The 20,457-nt window shown below is 41.8% G+C and overlaps 1 protein-coding gene across 7 annotated transcripts in view; it reads left to right on the forward strand.

Annotated features, from left to right (window-relative positions):
• The first annotated feature begins 756 nt into the window (after window positions 1-756).
• APLP2 (amyloid beta precursor like protein 2) overlaps window positions 757-20,457 on the forward strand; it is a 146,736-nt gene continuing 127,035 nt past the window's right edge. For all 7 annotated transcript variants that reach the window (XM_075603346.1, XM_075603348.1, XM_075603347.1 and 4 more), the window contains exon 1: window positions 757-916. In XM_075603346.1, the coding sequence (XP_075459461.1) occupies window positions 845-916 (72 nt within the window). In that variant the 5' untranslated portion in view covers window positions 757-844. The remainder of the gene's footprint in view (window positions 917-20,457) is intronic.

Genomic DNA, 20,457 nt, shown 5'->3' on the forward strand with positions numbered 1-20,457 from the left:
GCGTATGCGTGAGGAGTCACAAGATGGCCACGCCGAGGAGCTCCCGGTGACCCGCTCGCCATCCTGACAACCCCGCAATGCTCCTGTCGCCTCCCGCTACTGTGCCGGGTCCGCCTTCCACTCTTGCGGCACTCACCTCAGCTGAGCGCCGCAGCATTCCGGACCGCAGGCAAAGGGCGCAGGAGGAACACCTGGCTACATCTGTATCTCTTGATATGTGTACAACATAAATCTCCCTATGTACTGTATATGTAAATAGCACTGCCTGTGGTTAACATGCAGCCACCTGCAACATTACAGGAACTATTTTTTGGGTGGGGATGCTGTACAAACAAAAGTACTAATATACACATATGACCATAAAGTTACAATGTATAGAGACAGGGGGCTGCCTACAGCCCCCGTGCTTCGCGACATCAAAGCGGTTTCTGCGGTGCAGTCACTGATGGGCGTGGCCACCGACATCCTGAGGGGCACGGCATTCCCATTGATGAATGAGCAGCACTACACAGAGGCATGTCTGTATAGAAGAGCCGCAACCGAAGGGGCGGGGCCAAGCAACTGGGCGTGTCTATCGAGGCTCAATCTGCCTGTTGTGGGCGGTGCCACGCAGATCGGGGGCGTGTCTATTGCTTCTCATTGGATCATCTGTGGAGGCTGGAATCCGCAGGGCTAGGGGCGTGTGTTTACCTCCTCGTTGGGTGGGAGTGTCTTTGGGCGTCACCATGGTTTATGACGTCAATTCCGGCTGAACGCGTAGCTGGGCTTGCGGGTGGTTGAGTGTCTTCAGTCTGGTATTGGCCGCTGAAGTGAGAGGATCGTTCTGGGACAGGTAGCCGCAGCAATGGGGACATTACCTGCGCTTTTCGTCATTGTCGCTGGGTTCATTGTTCCTGCCCTGGCCAGTTATATTGAGGTATGTTGCTTTGTTAATTACCCCCTGCCTCGCAATTAAAAAAAAAAAAACGCTTTTTTTTTTTTTTACAATGTATATTTAATAAAATGATGTACATGGGCTGCAATCCCCAAACCAGATCACACGTTCTGTGTTGTAAGACAACGACTACGTGAGTCTTGTATATTATAACATGCACATTATTTGCTTGCTGATTAAAAATGTATTTTTGAAGACAAGCGACCCGTTGTCATCCTAATGTGTGTATTGAGTGCAAGGTTTTCACATAGTGTGTGTGTATACACGGACGGTGTTAATGTGGGGGTTGAGTGGCTGATCAGTCTCCCCCGCGGAGGTATAGATTGTCCTATAAAGGTGACATTATGCAATGTATTTCTGATGCCGCTAGGGCTCTGCCCACATTGGGAGTATTGTGCTATTAGCCCCTGCCTGGGGTGTGCTGGGTCAGGGACTTTGCCACCTCGCTGCCTTTCTAGCACAAACAGGTGATCAGTGCAGTACCTTATCTTGGGGTAGTATACTGTACTCCAGCATTTTGAAGACAGCTATTTATAAAGATAATGTCTCTGTATTTTATATTGTGGATAGTTTTTTTTTTTTTTTTTTTAATTTCTACACCTAAAGCACACACAAGTGCCTGTTTGTAATTAAACCTATACTTAATTTACTTTAGGAAGGCTTGGTTTCTCCTCTGGAGAATTTACCCCAGGATAGGCTCATGTGATATTGAACCCACTCCACCCCACAGCCTGAGAGCTGATGTTTGCCCACTGAGCTGACTCACCTCCAACCTTACTCTATTGGAAGAGGGTGCCCTGGTTAATAATTTATTTTTAAATCTTCTAAAAAGTCAGATACATTGTTATCTTGTTTTTAAAATATGCCCTGCAATCCTTTTCTGTCCATTCTTTATTGAGCAATCAAAGTGAAATGTGTATTCAGCATCATGATGTATTTTATCCTTGATTCAATGACAAGGAGGAATGTTTGCTATCGCCAGTGGTTTGCAAGTAGCCCTGTGAATTAGATATAATATTGTAGGTGAAAATTCATCTTTCCAACCCGTAGATCACAGATAAAAAAAAAATAATAGAGAACAATCTAATCTTTGCAGACTGGGCGTATAACCTCCTATAGCAAGAAGGAACATTGCGGTGCAATTTATAAATTAGGGGTTTGTAATGTGGTAAAAAAGGCTCAAGGTGAATATGATACACAGAGAATCTATTTCTGGCTCTGTCCCGCAGGCATTTTACCAGTCCATTTCCCTACAGATTGCAGTTTGGCATTAATTTCCTTTTAATTTAACCCATTTTACATCTGGATCATCCAGCATTACTATGCAGGTCCCGTTTAACGTGTTAAGCTATTTGTCTTGCAAATGAAATGATGTGGCAGATAAAAATATGATGCAATGTGGACCATCTTGATGCCTTTAGGTTGAGTCCACCCTTATCTGTTTCATTGGGTTTATTTGAACCTGTACATCATGACAACCTAATCCTGTGAGAACAATTAGTGTAATAAGCACCTTTACTGTAAAATAAAATACACACTGTTTTAGGAGGCCGTAGATGTTGTAAAGCTGTCCTTGTTGTATAGACATGTCATTTTCTGTCCCATTTTAATGTGACTCGCAGCTGAAGGGAGGCCTCTAAACTTGCCCTGCACCAGTAGAGCTTTAGATGAGATCCAATCCATTTAACTGCCTGTCTGCTTAGAACAATAGACACAATTATTCCCTGTTGCGTGTATTTTCATTTTAGAATCTCATTTAAAAAAATGCATACTCTGGTTTAAATGTATTTTGCCCAAGGTCATACAGATCAATAACCAGTTTTCGAATCAGACTCGTTCATTTCAGAGGCTTTTGTCGCAAAAGATCCTTGTCAACAATACGTAAGCAGCTGCTACCATTGGATCTGTTTTTCTGTATGCCACTGCTCACTTAAGATATATTTTACTTCTATTCTCTGTGTGTTTTTAACACCTAGGTGAAATCCCTATTAATTTGTACATAGTGTTGCATTTTTTTTCACCTGCTTTCTGCCAGGCTCTGTTTGCTCAGAATGACAAGGAGGGTTTCTTTAGCAGTCTGATCCAATTCCAGTTGTTTGCTTTGAGCTACCTTTATAAGATCTGACCTCTACATTCTTGGCATGCCACCAAGCAGCTCTCAGCTAGGACTAGCAGCTTAGAATATCAGTGGGCGATTTGGTACAGGGAGAGTAGGGAGGTCCATCTGTTTTATTTTAGCAATGTTACCAGATTAGTCATCTCTGCCTAAAACCTGAGGTTTTATTCTTTACCCACTGTGGTCGACAGGCTGAGATTGACCACATGTATGACATGAAGTGTATTGCAGAACACCAACGGATTTCGATAGTGGAGAATATAAATTGGCATTAATAGAATTGTCAGCATTTTCCCCATTGCAAGATTGTATTTATGAACTTAACCACGATACAGTTGATTTGGTGCTGTACACTTGTTTAGGTGCAAGTAAGCAAATCACATTCACAGGGGCTGCTTTTGAATGCAGCAGAGGCATTAAACCTTTTTCAAGTGGGTTTAAGACCTATTCCATGTTATCTTGGAAAAGTCCCGTTTCAGTTTTTTTCTTTGGTGAGAAAAAGTGGATTGACAGAGATTCGATGTGCCATAAAGCAATGCCTTACAGGTCCCTCAGGCAGCCAAAGGCTTAGTCTCACGGTGCAATAGGAAGTTATAAAAACAGATATTTTTTTTGGGCAGTATTTGATACGCTTGGCTTGTTTGTTATTCGAAGCTCAGCATAGACTTGCTGAAATACCATTTTACTGTTACAACCACATGAGACATGTGAAGCATATGCATTCCCAAATGTGTGAAAACAGATCCTGTGCAAATCACATATGTTTCCCAGTGGTAAATGGATTAAAATGTCTGCACACGCATATGAAGTTATGCTCATAAGTGACCCAGAACAACTTCTCATTTACTTGTGTTCTTTTTGTTGAACATGAGACAGATCAGACAGAATGGAGTCATCTTGGTAATCCAGCATGAAAACACAAGTATAGGCGTGTATGGAAGTGAATACATTCAAACAAGCAGGAACATCTGTGTGGTGCATGTGTATATATTTATATAGTGGTTATTGAGATTGCTCTTGTGACTGGATATAATATATCATATGACTGGTTGTATATCTAAGCAGACACACCTGCATATTATTTACTTCCTTGAAATACCTTAATTTGTAACTTTCTGCATTTTATGATGTGTATACAGTATTATGTAAAACAAAATACAGGTTGGAAATGTTGAGATGTATACTGTAAATATAACTTTCAATTAATTTGTAATATGCATAGAAGTCGTTTTCAGTGGCGTAATACAGCTTGGCAAAAGGTTAATATTGGCTCTAAATGTGAAGGCTGGTGGGAGGTTGCCCCTAATTAGTAGATCCAATCTGTGCTCGAATAATCATAATTGAGCTCTAGAGAGGACCGATGCTGAAAGGTAAAGAAACATTTCATGAGAAGGAGGCAGTGTTATGATGCCTTATGACCAAAAAGCCTGCCCTGAAGTGGTGCTTGCTCGCACGGATAATGCTAGAGACATTTTTGTAATGCTGGCCTTGAGGGCAGCACTAGCCGGGGATCAGGTTCCTGAAAAACCTTTAGTGCTGTTCACATCGGATAGTACTAATCCTCTGCACCTGTTAAATACACTGGAACCAGAGACTGAACTTCCTTCTCAATACTGCATCATGTCCTCTTATTTCATTTGTCTTCCATATGGGCATGTAACCCATGTGGTGCTTGAGGGGACTGTTGGGTAAATCTGAGGTCGTGTTGTCATCTCCTCTCTGTGACACAATGTGTGACCTTGGTGAATCCACATTCTCCATGTGTCAAATTAGATTGTAAGTTCTTTGGGTAATCAATTCATGGCATCCATATTCCATTTTCGTCATCTGTTCCAAAACAAGTGTAGTCATAACTAATAAAGTTTTATAATATTGACTTGTGTTCCTTTTAATAAAAAAACAAAAAAATATATATATCTATCATATTTATATAAAAATATATTCTCGTTAACATGTAATGTGCATGCTCTGTTTTAAGGCACTGGAAACATTTGGGTATTAAACATGTTATGATCCTATTTATGACTAATTCCTCTTGGTATCAACTTTTTTTAATGTATACAACAAGGGGTACACAGCAATTTTTATCATCCTTGTTTTTTTTATTTTATTTATACAACAAAGTTAAAAAAAATAATTGACTTCATTTGGAGATGTAAAAAAGAAATAAAAAATACATTTTTACATCCATTTTCCATGTCACCACTGTAGAAAGGAACTCTGACACTGTAGTATGTGGGAAAGCAGAAGATTAGAACCTGTTAATATATTTCAATTGCCTTTTTTTGCAGCGAATTTTAGCTGAAGTCGGTAAATTATAATTTCATGAATATAAAGAAGTTTTCTACTACATTGCATGGCAGCTTGATCAATTCCATGCTCCAACTGTGATCCAACACAAAAATATTTGTTCTTGGCAAAACCTGAGCACGTTACCTGTATAACTGTTCTAAAAGTACCACAGGAACAGACTAAAATGCTGTACAATGAAAGTATTGTTTCCATTCCTGATTTTTGTAAGCAGCACATTGCTCTGCAAAGCATTGCCAGCCCTTCCAGTAGCAAGGGGATCACATGTGCTGCAGGCATGAAAGTGTGTGTGTGTGTGTGTGTGTCTGTGTTTGTTGTGTACTGCCTTTGTTATCAGAATGTACACGTTTGCTTCTCTAAAGTAATTTATTATAGCAATGTCATATATTAAACATCATGCAGATGTTTCGGTCCAAAACGTACCTTCATCGGGGCTTAAAATACAAATAAATGAGGGCAAGAGGTATAACACAATGACATCAAAAAGAGCCGCGCAGAAAAGTTGCACGTAATAGCCAATGTGACAATACTACAAAAAAATAAAAAACATCCCAAGAAAGGCACATGTCACCAATGATGTAGAACTACAAAAATATGAAAATAAACCTGAAACAGTGAATATAAAGCCTCTTGGTAATAGACACAGGACACAGTCGATATGCTTCAGAATGTGTAGATTCAGAAAGTAGAGGTAACCTGGAGTATAGAAAACAAGAAGGTGCAGAAGTGCAACCAAAAAAGCAGATAATTCCATCAACCAAAGAAATTGACGTAAAACAAACTTGGGCTGGGGCCATGGTGCTGCAGACCGTGCGGAGGCATCGGCACGCTGAGCCATCAGACTGCTTTAAGGCAGTGATCGCGTCCATAAAGAATTTGAAGACAAGACAGGAAAGGTGAACTTTGCGCCTAGACTCGAGTGATGACCAATCTAGTTCTTTGAGCATTTCGCAGTGATGTGTGTTGTAGTTGCATTGGAGAACAAAACGACAAATTGAATTGTAGAGGGTGTCAAGTTTGCTAAGGTGGGTTTGAGGTGCTTAGCCATATACAATGAGGGCGAACTAGCTCTGTGACGCCCACAGTGGTCCGTCCACCATGGCCAGGGACAGCACCCGCTTCATGTGGGTCACTTCACAGCCTCCGCGGGGACGAAGGCACCATGGCCCCAGCCTAAGAGCTTGAGCAAAGCAGAACAAAATAGAAGTAGAGAAGTGACCAAACAAAAAAATATATACTGTAGCAAAAAAAACAAAAAAAACCATGTAGACTGCCTACCAGACTTTAAATATACAACCTAAAAGTAGGTGACCATAAATACTTGATAGCCTCATCATGTGGGTAAAAAAAAACCATGTACTATATTTAAGGTTCTTCAATGTGACCGTGTCCAGAGTATTAATCCAAAAATACTTAGGGAGACAGTTACTATTACACATCACCACCTTGGGGGAGTGAAGCACCCAATCAATGGAAATTATGTGAATAGCAGATGCTTTCTGTTTATATTGATTAAGAGTAGTGGATTAAGCCCCCTCTTAATTCTGGACTTCTCTTCTGTGATGTTTGCCTACCTGTAGCAGTCTACAAGGGCATTTGAGAACATATTTTGCAAATAAAATGTTGCAGGTGATACAAATACATTTCGGCGTGTGGTCGCAGGAGTTGCCTTAAGTCATACGCCTTCCAGGATATTGGGAGCTCTCATTTGTATTGTCGTGCCCTATCATATTCTACTTGATATGACATTGCTATAATACATTATATTTTTAAGTCACCTAGGTGGTATATTCTTCACCTATATGCTATCGAGGAGGGACTTGTGATCTCCAGCTTGAGGTACCGCAAACATTCTACTTTCTTGTTTTAATCTTTACAATTTTTTTTTTTTAATGCTCAGCTATGTTTTGTTGACCATGTAATTGCCAGAGAACCTATATTGCAGTATGGTACAGAGCCCCCCGTACAACGCTTGCCATTCAGAATAAATCGCAATAAAGCTAAATTATGCATCTTTTTAGTCGCATGATGTCTAAGTAGCTCCCAAGATCATATACTGCCCGCTCTATTGTCCTCCACAGCTCTTTCACCTCCCCGCTTTGCATGGCAAGCCCTCCCATTGAGGTAGGCGTTACCTAAAGCAATACCTCATGTTGACATACCATAAGCAGAAGAAGGTCTGCTCAATGTGGACTTTCCCTCATCAACTTTTTTTTTTCCATGGCTGACTATTTCCCGTCTGCTTTGTTTGCAATCCCAATGGTGTTTTGCTTTTTGTAAGTGTTTGGGACTCCCCTTGTTCTTTCTTGGTTAAAAAAAAAAAAAAAAAAAAGTTCTGTAAATTTTGTTTACCGCAGACCTCACTGTTTCTTCTGCATGTAATACTGTAAAAGTGTGGCCTGTCTGCAAATATGTTTCTGAGAGGCTATTGCTTTTATTTACCAAGAAAGATGCATATTTCTCATTCTAAGCTTTCATATGATGACAATGTAATGAAAGCTAATAAAATTAATTTTCTGTCCTTTTTTTGTGTCTACCTATAAAACCTGTAACCATGCAGACTAATTTCTAGTACATTTGATTAGTGACCTGTTCATGTAGCAGTGTAACAATACATGCGGGAAAATAGGTCGTCTTTGCGTTTTTCTATTAACTATTGCATTAACAAAAAATATTATAAACACTTTTACATTGTAAAATGTACAATGTACAGAAACTCAACTGAAAATATAAGTCAAGATTTCTTAAAATAAAAAAATAATAAATATATACTATAGATGCATAATTTCAAAAATCATTTGATCATCCCCTCTCCCTGCAGTTTGTCTAAATCTGGTATGTTAGGGTGTCATGATAATATCATGAGATTATGCATTCTAATCCATCTGGTGCTTCAGAGGTTAATGGTGCAACAAGTTGGATTCAAAAATACCATGTATTGGATTTAAGACCGGTCCAGGCTTGTCATGGGTCTTTTCTGAGATTCAAAAGGAACTTAATTGGGGGGGGGGGGGAGGGGGTGCGGTGCACTATCATGGATAGCCCACTAAGTGTCATGTGTTTGTTAGGTCATAAACGTTAAGAAGAGCTGACTACCAGCCTCAAAGAAAACTCAGTTTGTGAATAATCACTGGTACAGTCCAGAGAGAGGTGCCCCACAGGTTGTGCCCTCATTGAGGGGATTTTATTAAGAATGAGAAGATCATGGGACGTCATCTGCTGAACATGCTGGGAGTTGCATGTGTGTATCCGAGGCATATAATTATTACACGTCAGGTTTAGCTTGTACTAAAGCAGGGGTGCGCAATCCTTTCCCTGCCCCCTGATGGTTCGTTCTTCCACCTTAACTTGGCTCCGGCGGTCTGCCGTCATGTTGCCATGGCAACGAGGCATCATGTGACAGCGTTGCCAGAAAGTCTGAGTTAAGTGAGTTACAGAATCGTTCGCCACTTACCCGGCATTTAATTTAAATGCCTCGGGGAAGAGCGCAGCGCCTCTGTAAACGCAGAGCCCCCTAGTTTGCTTACCCCTGTACTAAAGGACAGATCCATTTAGGATTAAGATGGTCATGATTAGTCCTGCTGCGTCCGTAATCCCTGCCTGAACCTATTGATGTTGGTCACGTGTGTAAGTATTACAGAAGAATAGTGATGAGTGCGTTTAGATATTGAGGAAAAGTTTAAACATAGGTTTTTTTTGCTGTCGTAAAACTGTCAATCGAACAGCTGAGTTACGACGGGGGTGGGCTTGTGTGTCAATGGGGAAAAAATTGTTCTTAAAGCTTAGAAAGGGTTTGTGAAAATCAGATTGGGACCAAACACATGATCTCGGCTTCCTGCGCCAGTGACCTCTCTGGGAGAAAACCTTTGACATAGGGTAATGTATAGGGTTTTCTGTTTTTATCCTTTTTATTTTGAGAAACTGTTCTGTATCTATTGTAGTTGTATGTTCTTGTAATCCTTTTAATGTAATCTAAGCACTATGTATGTGTATCTTTGGCCTCTGATTGTACGCTCTGGAGAGTGTGTTTTCCTACTCATTTTGCTTCAACAGATTTTTGTGTTAAGTGCATAGTTTTTTTTCTATTATCAAGACCCTGGCTTATTTTTTATTTTTTTTAATCTTATTTCCATATTATCTCGGGTGGTGGAAGTTTATAGATAAGATTGCAATTGTGTAACCATACCCTAAAGTCTCCTCACCATGCACTGCCAATCACTCCAACCTCATCCCCATTTCACCTTCCCATTTCCAGTACCCTATGTAATGCATGATCTGTCAGCAACAAACTTACTGCAATACTTGACATATTCATTTCCAACTCTCCACCTTCTAGCCATGACCGAAACCTGGCTCACCACCTCAGATACTGCCTCTCCTTCTGCACTCTATGTGCTCTCTGCCTTAGGCACACCCCCAGGCCATGGAGTATACAGGGTGGAAGAGTTGGCATACTGCTTTCCCCATGCTGCACATTCCACCCCCTTTCCCTCTCCTCAGTCTTTGAAGTCTGTTATCCTATCTTTTCCCTCCTTGTCACTGTCATCTAGTCCGCCTGGACCTGCATCTCCATTTATTGACCGCTTCTCCATCTGGCTTCCTTCTGACAAACCTATTGTCATCATGGGAGACTTCAACATACTTATTGACAATCCCAATGCCACTTCAGTGGCCCATCTTATCTGTTTAACCTTCTTCTATGGTCTCTTCCAGTAGACAACCTCTCCTACTCTATGCAATGGACACCACTTGACCTGGTTTTCTCCTGCTTTTGCGCTAACTCTTAGCACACCCATCCCTCTCTCTGATCACCACAGCCTCACTCTACCCTATGTACCCTCCAACACCTACTTCCACCCACACATTCACAAACCAACATGCTCTAGACCAACTACAATTTCCAAAATGTCTACATCTCTCCAATCTCTACCTTTTCCTGTCCAGACCTAGCAACCTGTCTCTATACAGTGCACTCTCATCAGCATTAGGCTCTGCCTATAGTGACGGCGACACGACTGGTGACATCGCCACCAGCGAAAGTTATGTTTTGCCGGGCGCCAGAGTCGCGGGATTCCGGCAATTTGATTTGTTCAAGGGCCGTCACGTGACGCGACAGCCTGTAACAGGGAACTTATCCCTGTTCAGAATATGCCACTAATCCAGCAGTGTGTTGGTTAATTGGATCCAGCAGTTAACCAACTTCACCTGGCTGATTAGAGGTTTGTTAGAAAAAGCCTGGTCCCAGAAACAGGAAGGAGATTTTCCTCAGTACACAAGGGTGCTGAACATAGGAAAGAGATCTTGAGCAGAAAGACTCTGCCGAGATCAAGACACCCAAAAACCTATATTCCTGGACACAGGGGACCCAGGAACCTGCCAGAGACTGACATGAAGGGCCACCTGCTTTAAGGTATCTCTTGAGACTTTGGGGAATAAGGTGGTAATGGGATTATCCCTCCAGCCCTGGAGAAAGGGACTGGGGAAGTAAATTAGCCCTTAAACAGGTCTAGGCGTTTGTTTCATATATTTTGCTGTGTTAAAAGGGACAGGCGCAATAAAGCCTTATTTTAATTTCACCTTAAAAACGGTCTCCATTGCATACCTCTGCACACACCTTGCACAGCCCTTGAAAAATAAAAATTTGCCGGCTTCCAGTCTTCGCGCTGTCGCTTTGTCGCCGTCGCATGCACTATAAGCACACGCGGCGGCAATGTATTTGTTTTCGGGCGATGTCGCGTCGCCGGCACTATAAGCACGGCCTTGGACAATACAGCTCCAGCCAACACAAGTTTCTCCAGAAAATCCAAGCCACAACCATGGCACCCATTTTACCTGCTACCTCCAAGTGTTCACGCACTGCAGAAAGTTAGTGGAGGAAATCTTGCTCTAAAGCAGACGTCCGCCACTATAATTCATACACTCGCCCTAAAACACAACCCTCTTGCCAAGCAAATCTGCTTTTCTTCAGTTTTACAAACTGTCCTCTAACCCTCGTCGCCTTTTCACCACCTTTAACTACGCCCTCACAGCCTGAGACCTAATCACCTAATTCTCAGACATGACATCTCCATGTCATGCTCCACACGCAACACCTACTTCCAATCGCATACCCAAATCCACCCTCTGCTCATTTTTCTAGTGTCCCTGAAGAGGTCTCCGTGCCCCTCATCTCATCCAACAACCTGCCCTGATCCTATTCCCTCACATCTCCCCTGCTCCCTCTCTGACACACTAAGCACCACCCTGACTCACTTTTTTAACCTCTTGCATCTACTTTGAAACATGCTCTCATCACGCTTATTCTAAAGAAACCCAGTTTCCCAATCTATCTACACCTGATCTCTCCTCACCTTTGCCTCCAAGCTACTTTAGTGACTTGTATACAACCACCTGATTCACTTTCTCTCCAACTCCTTGCTTGACTCTTTGCAGTTTGGTTTTTGTCCTCTACACTCTGAGACCGCACTGTCAAAAGTGGCCAATTACCTACTCACTGTTAAGTCGAAGGGTCACTTCTTGCAAAGTCTCCTGGACCTCTCTGCTAACTTCGACATGGTTGTTCACCCGCTTCTTCTGCACACTCTCCAATCCATTGGCTGCTGTGACACAGCCACCTTCGGGTTCATGTCCTAACTATCCAACCGCATGCTCCTTCTGTGTTTCCTTCCCTGGTGTCTCATCATTGTCACCCCCTCTCTAATGGGGTCCCACCAGGCTCTGTCCTTGGCCCTCTGCTCGTCTCACTTTACACCTCTTCTTGGCAAACTAATACAATCTTTTGGCTTTCAGTATCTCTATGCTGATGAGACCCACATTTTACTTCCTTTCCTGTCCTGTGACACAAACGGTCTCTGCAATCACCTTCTGAATGTCCCACCGTTACCTGAAGTTAACATGTCTAATACAGAACTAATACTCCCCCTTGCACGGCCACCCCTACACTCAAATTCTCCCTCACTATCAATAACCCCAGAAACTCAACACCTCAAGCCCTCTGTCTAGGGACCATCTTTGACTGATTTCTCCTTCATTTATCACATTCAGTCCCTTATGAAGACTTGCTGTCTCCTCCTCCTGAAATATTTCCAAGATATATGCCCTTTTCACGCTTATGATGCAACTAAAATCCTAACTCACCCACTCGTCCTATCTTTCCTTGACTACTGCAATCTTTTAGTTGGCATTCCCATTGGCTGCCAATCCCAACTCTAATCCATCCTCACTCACCACTCCACTTCTGCTCTACTATACAAATCTGCACAATGGCTTCCCATATCTTCTAGAATGAAGTTTAAAACCCCAGCTCTGACTTACAAAGCTCTCAACGACGTCCTCCCACCCAACATCTCATCCCTCACCCCCAAATATATCCCTAAATGCCCCCTACATTCTTCCCAAGACCTCCACCTTATTACCTCCTCTCACTCACACCTAATAAACTTCTCCCATGCTTCCCCCTCTCTCTGGAATTCCCTACCACGTACCATCATACCCTACTCCAAGCTTCAACACACAGGCTTCCACGAAAAGGTGAGTTTTCATATCTGGAATACCCCCAACATTCAACTCCACACCTCCAACCCCACTTAGACCAGCTGTGCAGCTGGACCAATCTCCACAATATGCAACACCCCCACCCTCTAACCTTAATGGGGTCAGCTGTCTGTATTGTTGTGGTGAACACGTTTGGGCTTCATAAATAAACTATAATAATATCCAAATAGTTTTTTTTCTAACCATTATAGTATTAATCGAATTACAAGCCATGTAGCGCTGGCTTTCTATGAAGCACTAAAGATGGTTTTAAGATGGAGAATTCCTGCTCCACAGACCTTACAATCCATATTTCTTCTACCAAGTACACAGAAGAAAAATAAATGTATGTTTTTGTGTTCGATCACATTAGAAGTCTCTGGTTCAGATTTGACTGTTACTATAGGTGTAAACTTCTCTTTGCTTTTGCGAGGGAATTTGTCAGCCAGGAAATCAAGCGCACAACCTTTTTCAGAGTATCTCATCTTCACCTCCGTGACTTCTAATATTTGATACCATTTTGGTGCAAGAGGGACCCACCACTCTCTGTAATGTGTTGATGTCTGATCCCTTCCTTGCAGGAGAAGTCATTTTAAAAGTGATCTTCCCCTTACTGCCTACTATCCTTCAAGCTGTGAAATTGTGCCACGTTGGATGTGCTCTCCTATTGTGTATTCTGATTGGACTCCAAGGTGCGCTAAACGTTGGCATTATTTTAATCTAGACTTTAATGTTGGCTTTAGGGAGTGTTGGACACTGCATGTTAATTTAAATTTTGTTTATTTTGGATACTTGTAAAATAAGCGCTACGTTTTCTAAGCATTGCTGTATAAATGAACCCTAATCACTTCGAGCGTTACGGTAGCCTTCTACTAATTAAACATATTCCTGTTTTACGCCTTTGAATGAGCTGCAAACTTCCTTCCACAGAAATGTGCCCTGTTTGATCTTTGTACTCCCTTATCTAATCTCTGGTCTTAACCTTTTTTTCAGATGTGTTAAAACTGTATGCTTTATGGGAAGCTTTTTGAGGTTGGCTATGATGATGGTGCAGAAATGCAGTGATTCACATAAGAAGCAGATGCAGATCTGTGTTATGAAGTTTCTTGTGTAGTGTATCTGTGGCTTTGACCTTTGGCTTTTCTTTTGCGTTTTGTAATCGTGACTCGTAGACAGCATGTTCTTGTGGTGTTAACCATTTTGGGGTGGTTGGTTATGACAGAGCTTGAGGTTTGTTGACAAAGGGGCTTCTACTTTTTTGCAATCCCTCTTAGGGACACTGTTTCCAAGAGTTCTCTGCAATGCAACACCTACTATTTTTAACCTTTACCTGTTATTATACAGACTTTACATTTTTAGAGGTCAATATAATTGAAAGGAATTTAAACTTTTGCTTATGTTATGTATAACGTAATATTTATAGGACGCCCTTTTTAAGTTTCCTATAGCTTGGCTCTGTGCTCACATGCGTTAGAAAGGATTGCTTTCTGTGCTGCCACAATGGGGCAAGCCTTTTTAAAATGTTGGACTTTTCAGGTCCTATTAACCACAGGTCAAGACCTCGTTCCTGCTCTGTTTGTTTTGCAGATCCTCATACTGTGTTTTTCCAGCGAAAAGAGCTTGGTAAGCGGTTCTCTTCATATGAGCTAAGCAGAATGTGTTGAGAGCTGACATTCTTTCATCCTATCCAGCCAATGCCCGGGGCAATGTTTGCTTTATTATTTAAAAGGCAAAGTGCTTTCTACCACCAAAGTAAACCAATGATGATGATGATGATGATGACATGGAAAGTGGTTACATTTTGCCTTAAAACACATCTGACCAAGCATTTGTAAATCTTCCACTGTTGCTTTGTAAACCCAGTAAGCTGAAACGTAGGTGGGTTCACTAGTGTTCTTGCTCGGTCCTTTTACTCTTATGGAAAATGGAGACCTAAAAAACAGATTAGATCAAGGTCCTGTAATGACATGCTAGTAGGTTAGCAATACTGGGTGCAGACTTTCAGTGCTATGGGTGCACTGTACAAATCTTGCATACTAGCATGTTAATGAAAATGTAACAATACAGACACACTCACTCCAGAGACTACAAACTCAAAGCTAGTGTATTGTAGTATAATAAATTTAAGTCCTGAGGGACCTTCTGGACATTTTCAGTGAACAATGTCCATCCTGGGTCCAAAGCATCAACACCATTTTTGCTTAGTTTTATCAAATAGAAAACCGATTTATTTAAACTTTGTGTAAATAGTGTTTTATTAGACTGGTGATCTAAGGGGGAGGCTCCCTAACATCCGTTGCAAGTCGGTGGCATTTAATGCCGTTACACAGCTACGAACCTTAGTAAATAACCCCCTAAATGTGCAGAACGTACTTGTGTTTTTTTTTAATAAGTACTTTTTTGTTTAGCAGTTCTGCACTTTTGAGACTTTAATGCAGCAGTCCGAGCTGCCGTTTGGTTTCCACCCCCGCCCCCTTGAATATGTGCATCAATACAATCCACAGCATAAGTCATTGTCTAAGTTGCCGATCGATTCGGTTCTCCTGTGATCGATCGAAGATTTGGCTCGGGGGTTCACTAAATGGCTGTCAGTGCAGCAGAAGAGGACCCAAGATGCAAAGTTCTGCGGGGAATATCGTGTGACCAGGTAGTCACTAGGTACAATTGGTGGACTGGCAGAGAGGGCAGGGCTCAAATAGTGATATGCCAGAACTTGTTACAGAAGAGGAAGGGGATGTGACTTTGTAAATGGTTGCTATAGAAACAAAAAAGGCGTGTTACATTATAATACATTAAAAAATGTCATTAAGAGTTGTTGGTTTGTTTTTAATGCTATATGTATTTTCTCCTAGATAGAACTGATTATTTAAAAAATAAATAAAAAATTACATGTTTTGTAATGTATTGCTTGGTCTGCAGCTTTAAAGACCAAATTGCCCCCCCCCCCCTTCCCCGATGACCTAGAAAATCTCACTGCACTACGACATGTGCAATCCAACACCGTAAAGTTTGCTAATCATTATTCTTGATTTATCCCCTTTGCTACCAGATGGACAGTGTAGGAGTTCTATTTTATTTTATTCTGTGTCTGTATGGTTCAGTGATTTCTCTCTGGGTGTTATCACACAGGCAGAGAGTCACCTTGGAGATTTGGTATAATCTCGCACTTGCACCTGCGCACCAAAAGTAATGAGCATAAGAAGATTAGGCTTCCTGCAGTCTGTGCTATGAAGACTGTCTCAGGATAGAACAGAGCTGATACCAAATTACAACATCCCTTTCTCATTAGAGCTGCTAAGACTTTTCTCTACGAAGCGACATGCTGGTTATAGCTTCTGCTTCCCTTACATCATTTCCCGCTGCTTATTGTATTATTTTTATGCTGTCTAAATGGAAAAGGAAGAAACCATTCTTTAATACATTTAGCAAGAGACTGGATACGGTTACAGTGATGTTGCAGTTTTTGCATTGGCTGATAAGTGGCTTATATCACAACCGTGTTTTACAATCCTGTGATGTTGTGTGTCCGTACCCACCCACACACACACACTATGAAGCGAAGAGCAACTAGCAAGGGCACACGCCTGTCACTTTTAGAGAAAGTACCGTCATTTGTAATTTGAACAATCAAAGTCATTAGGTGTTGCATATATACCATAACGTACCTGGTAGAACACAGGCTTTGGCATGTGAGGTACGTCATTGGGGAAATGTTCACATGTTCATTAATCGAACGCCGTTTATTTTTTATCATTTAATCTTATTGTAAAGTTTTTATTTAAAATGAAAATGTGTGTGTGTGTGTGTGTGTGTGTATACATACAGTGGTGTGAAAAAGGAAGTGTGAATTCTATGGTTTTACAGATCAGACATAATTACAATCATCTGTTCCTTAGCAGGTCTAAAAATTAGGTAAATACAACCTCAGATGAACAACAACACATGACCTATTACACTGTCATGATTTATTTAACAAAAAAAGCCAAAATGGAGAAGCCATGTGTGAAAAACGAAGTATACCCTATGATTCAATTGCTAGTAGAACCACCTTTTGCAGCAATAACTTGAAGTAATTGTTTTCTGTATGACTATCAGTCTCTCACATCGTTGTGTAAGAATTTTGTCCCTCTCCTTTACAACGTTGCTTCAGTTCATTGAGGTTTGTGGGCATTTGTTTATGCACAGCTCTCTTAAGGTCCAGCCACAGCATTTCAATCAAGTTGAGGTCTGGACTTTGACTGGGCCATTGCAACACCTTGATTCTTTTCAGCCATTCTGCTGTAGATTTGCTGGTGTACTTGGGATCAGTGTCCTGTTGCATGACCCAATTTCGGCCAAGTTTTAGCCTTCGGACAGATGTCCTCACATTTGACTCTAGAATACTTTGGTATACAGAGTTCATGGTTGACTCAATGACTGCAAGGTTCCCAGGTCATGTGGCTGCAAAACAAGCCCAAATCATCACTCCTCCACCACCGTGCTTGACAGTTGGTATGAGGTGTTTGTGCTGATATGCTGTTTGGCTTTCGCCAAACGTGGTGCTGTGCATTATGGCCAAACCTCTCCTTTGGTCTCGTCTGTCCAAAGGACATTGTTCCAGAAGTCTTGTGGTATGTTCAGATGCAACTTTGCAAACCTAAGCCGTGCTGCAATGTTCTTTTTAGAGAGAAGAGGCTTCCTCCTGGCAACCCTTTCAAACAAACCATACTTGTTCAGTCTTTTTCTAATTGTACTGTCATGAACTTTAACATTTAACAAGCTAACTGAGGCCTGTAGAGTCTGAGATGTAACTCTTGTTTTTTTTTTGTTTTTGTTTTTGCAATTTCTCTGAGCATTGCACGGTCTGACCTTGGGATGAATTTTCTGGGATGTCCACTCCTGGGAAGATTGGCAACTGTCTTGAATGTTTTCCACTTTTGAATAATCTTTCTCACTGTAGAATGATGGACTTTAAATTGTTTGGAAATGGCCTTGTAACCCTTCCCAGATTGATGGGCAGCAACAGTTGCTTCTCTAAGATCATTGATGATGTCTTTTTTCCGTGGCATTGTGTTAACACACACCTGAATGCTCCAGATCAGCAAACTGCTAAAACTTCGGCACTTCGGCTTTTATAGAGGTGGTCACACTTGCTGATGATCAATTAATTAAGGGCATTTGATTAGCTGCACCTGTCTGCTACTTAGCATTTTAATTCCTATGGAAGCAGTAAGGGTGTACTTAGTTTTTCACACATAGCTTCTCCATTTTGGCTATCATGACGCACAGGCACATGAGCTGCACTAAGAGAACACAGTGAGCAGGGATCCTGGAGTTCCGTCTTCGGAGAAGAAGCAGGTGACCGCCCATAATCCAACCCCCCGATCGACGTCGCGAGTCAGCTGACGCGGAAGCTGAACGGTTGCTGATCGGGACAACGAGGAGGGCCGTGCATCAACGCAGCAGAAGAAGCGGAAAACGTCCAGACACCCCTGTTCCTGCGGTTGTTATTTATACCGAGATGCCTATACCAATTTTTATTCTGTGAGTTTTTATAACCGTTTTTATTTTCCATAAATCTGACAATATTACCCTATGGGCCTTGCGCTTTTTTCTTTTTTCTTGCACAGGCACATGTATTGGTGTTTAAACTATAAACACATTGCATTCAAAGTCTGTGTCCAACCATACAATAGGTACTTATTGCCATGCACAGTGCCGGGTCAAGTAGAGCATGCTCTTCACAACAACCCCCCCCCCCCCCCACATGTCTGTTAATGTAATAGGCTCCAGTGAGAGAAGGGCTAATGATACCCCCCCCCCCCCACATCTCCATTAAATTTGGAAGCACTTTTTGTTTTTAATTTGAAAGCTTCAAAGAATCAGCAATTTTGTGCCTATACAAGGTTTTCCTATCAGCATATATTCTACAAAACAAAATATCCTCCTGTAATGTGATCCCTCCTTGGAGTGATTTATAATAGGAATAACTTTGTCAGCATAAAGTTTGTCAGATTACCCAAATTCCTAAGAATATCATCTAGTTCAGGGGAGCGCAAACTTTTTGTGCTGCGCCCCCCTGTCTCTCTGCCCCCGGCTCTCGCGCCCCCTGTCTCTCTGCCCCCGGCTCTCGCGCCCCCCTGCCTACCTTCATTCGCGTCAGATGACGCTGCGTGGGCGTGTGACGTCAAGTCACATGGTGCCACGGCGTCTATTGACGCCGCGTTGCCATGGCGACGCAACACAGACGGCTGAATCCCGGTAAGTAAACAGTTGCAGGGGCCTCACGCGATCCCCCGGCATTTAATTTAAATGCCTGGGGGAAGAGCGCGGGGCCTCTGCAACTGCCCGCGCCACCCCAGCACAATCTCCCGCCCCCCCTGGGGGTCGCGCCCCCCACTTTGCGCACCGCTGATCTAGTTAACCCTCTTGCCAGTTTCTTTTGATATTTGCCCAATGCAAGGGTAAGCTGATGAGATGTAATTTTAGCTGACAGTTCCTCCAGTAAATCCCCCTTTTTTTTAACATTTTTATTTTTTATTAGGTAATGCTTTCTTTGCAATACAGTACAGTGAGGTATCTTTTTTTTTTTTATTTTTTTTTTTTTTTTAAACCTGTGTATTATATTCCTAAAAATGAATCTGAAATGTTAATTCAAAACCATATTAATCTCTCCATTTATTGACATACTGGACCTTCCAAACTTTACCAGTTAATTATTTTTAGATGACCCTATGTACTCTGCATGGAAAGCAGCCCTGTGCTGCCTGATGGAGTGGTGAAAATGGCCATAAACAGCAGACGTTGCCATGTGAACAATACAATGCAGACTCTGGAGATAAGAAATCTATTCTGATGAGGCTGAACGCTTTGGAGTGGGAGGCCCAACTGCTACGGATGTTGCGCTCCGTCCACTAATGTTTCTGGCAGCCGAGACCTGCTCATATCCTGTGCCTTCTTGAAGCGATCACATGATGCAGCAATGCCTCAAGTGTGGTGGCGTGCTCCTTGGACCCCATGCGGTGTAAAGGTTAAAGGAAAACACAATGGAGCCCACTTTCTAAAATAGGTTTATATAGCTATATCTATCTCACGCAAACTGCATTTGTTATTTTTTGTTTTTAATGTGATAATCATTCCTTTGACCAAAGTGCACCTATGCAAGTGACGTGTTTAAGTTGCCTTCTGGGTGATTATCTTTTTTATTACCCAAATCTCAAGTATTTTAGGGTTGGTATGTAATCATTGTGAGCGACGACTTGGGAGGGATTTTGAGTGGGCTCCTTTTTCGTCAGTTACTGTGTTCAGCAAGTGATTGCCTAGCCAAAGCCTTCCTTATAGCCTCTTCCCTTATCTTTGTTCTCTGCTAAGAACAAGGTGTGCCAGAAATACAGACCACACTTATGTGTTTGTAAATTATCTATTCAGAGTCCTCTAAGACAAGCCACTTGTAATGGCATTCATTTTTTGCTAAATCCAAAACATTTCTGCTATTCACATGGGTAGATTTTTTTTAGGTATGCCAATTAGAACTCTTAATTGATTTCTTTACCAAGCCTTCAATACCAGCTAGATGATATTGCTG

Source organism: Ascaphus truei, chromosome 6, assembly GCF_040206685.1.
Source record: "Ascaphus truei isolate aAscTru1 chromosome 6, aAscTru1.hap1, whole genome shotgun sequence".
In the NCBI taxonomy this organism is placed as follows: domain Eukaryota; kingdom Metazoa; phylum Chordata; class Amphibia; order Anura; family Ascaphidae; genus Ascaphus; species Ascaphus truei.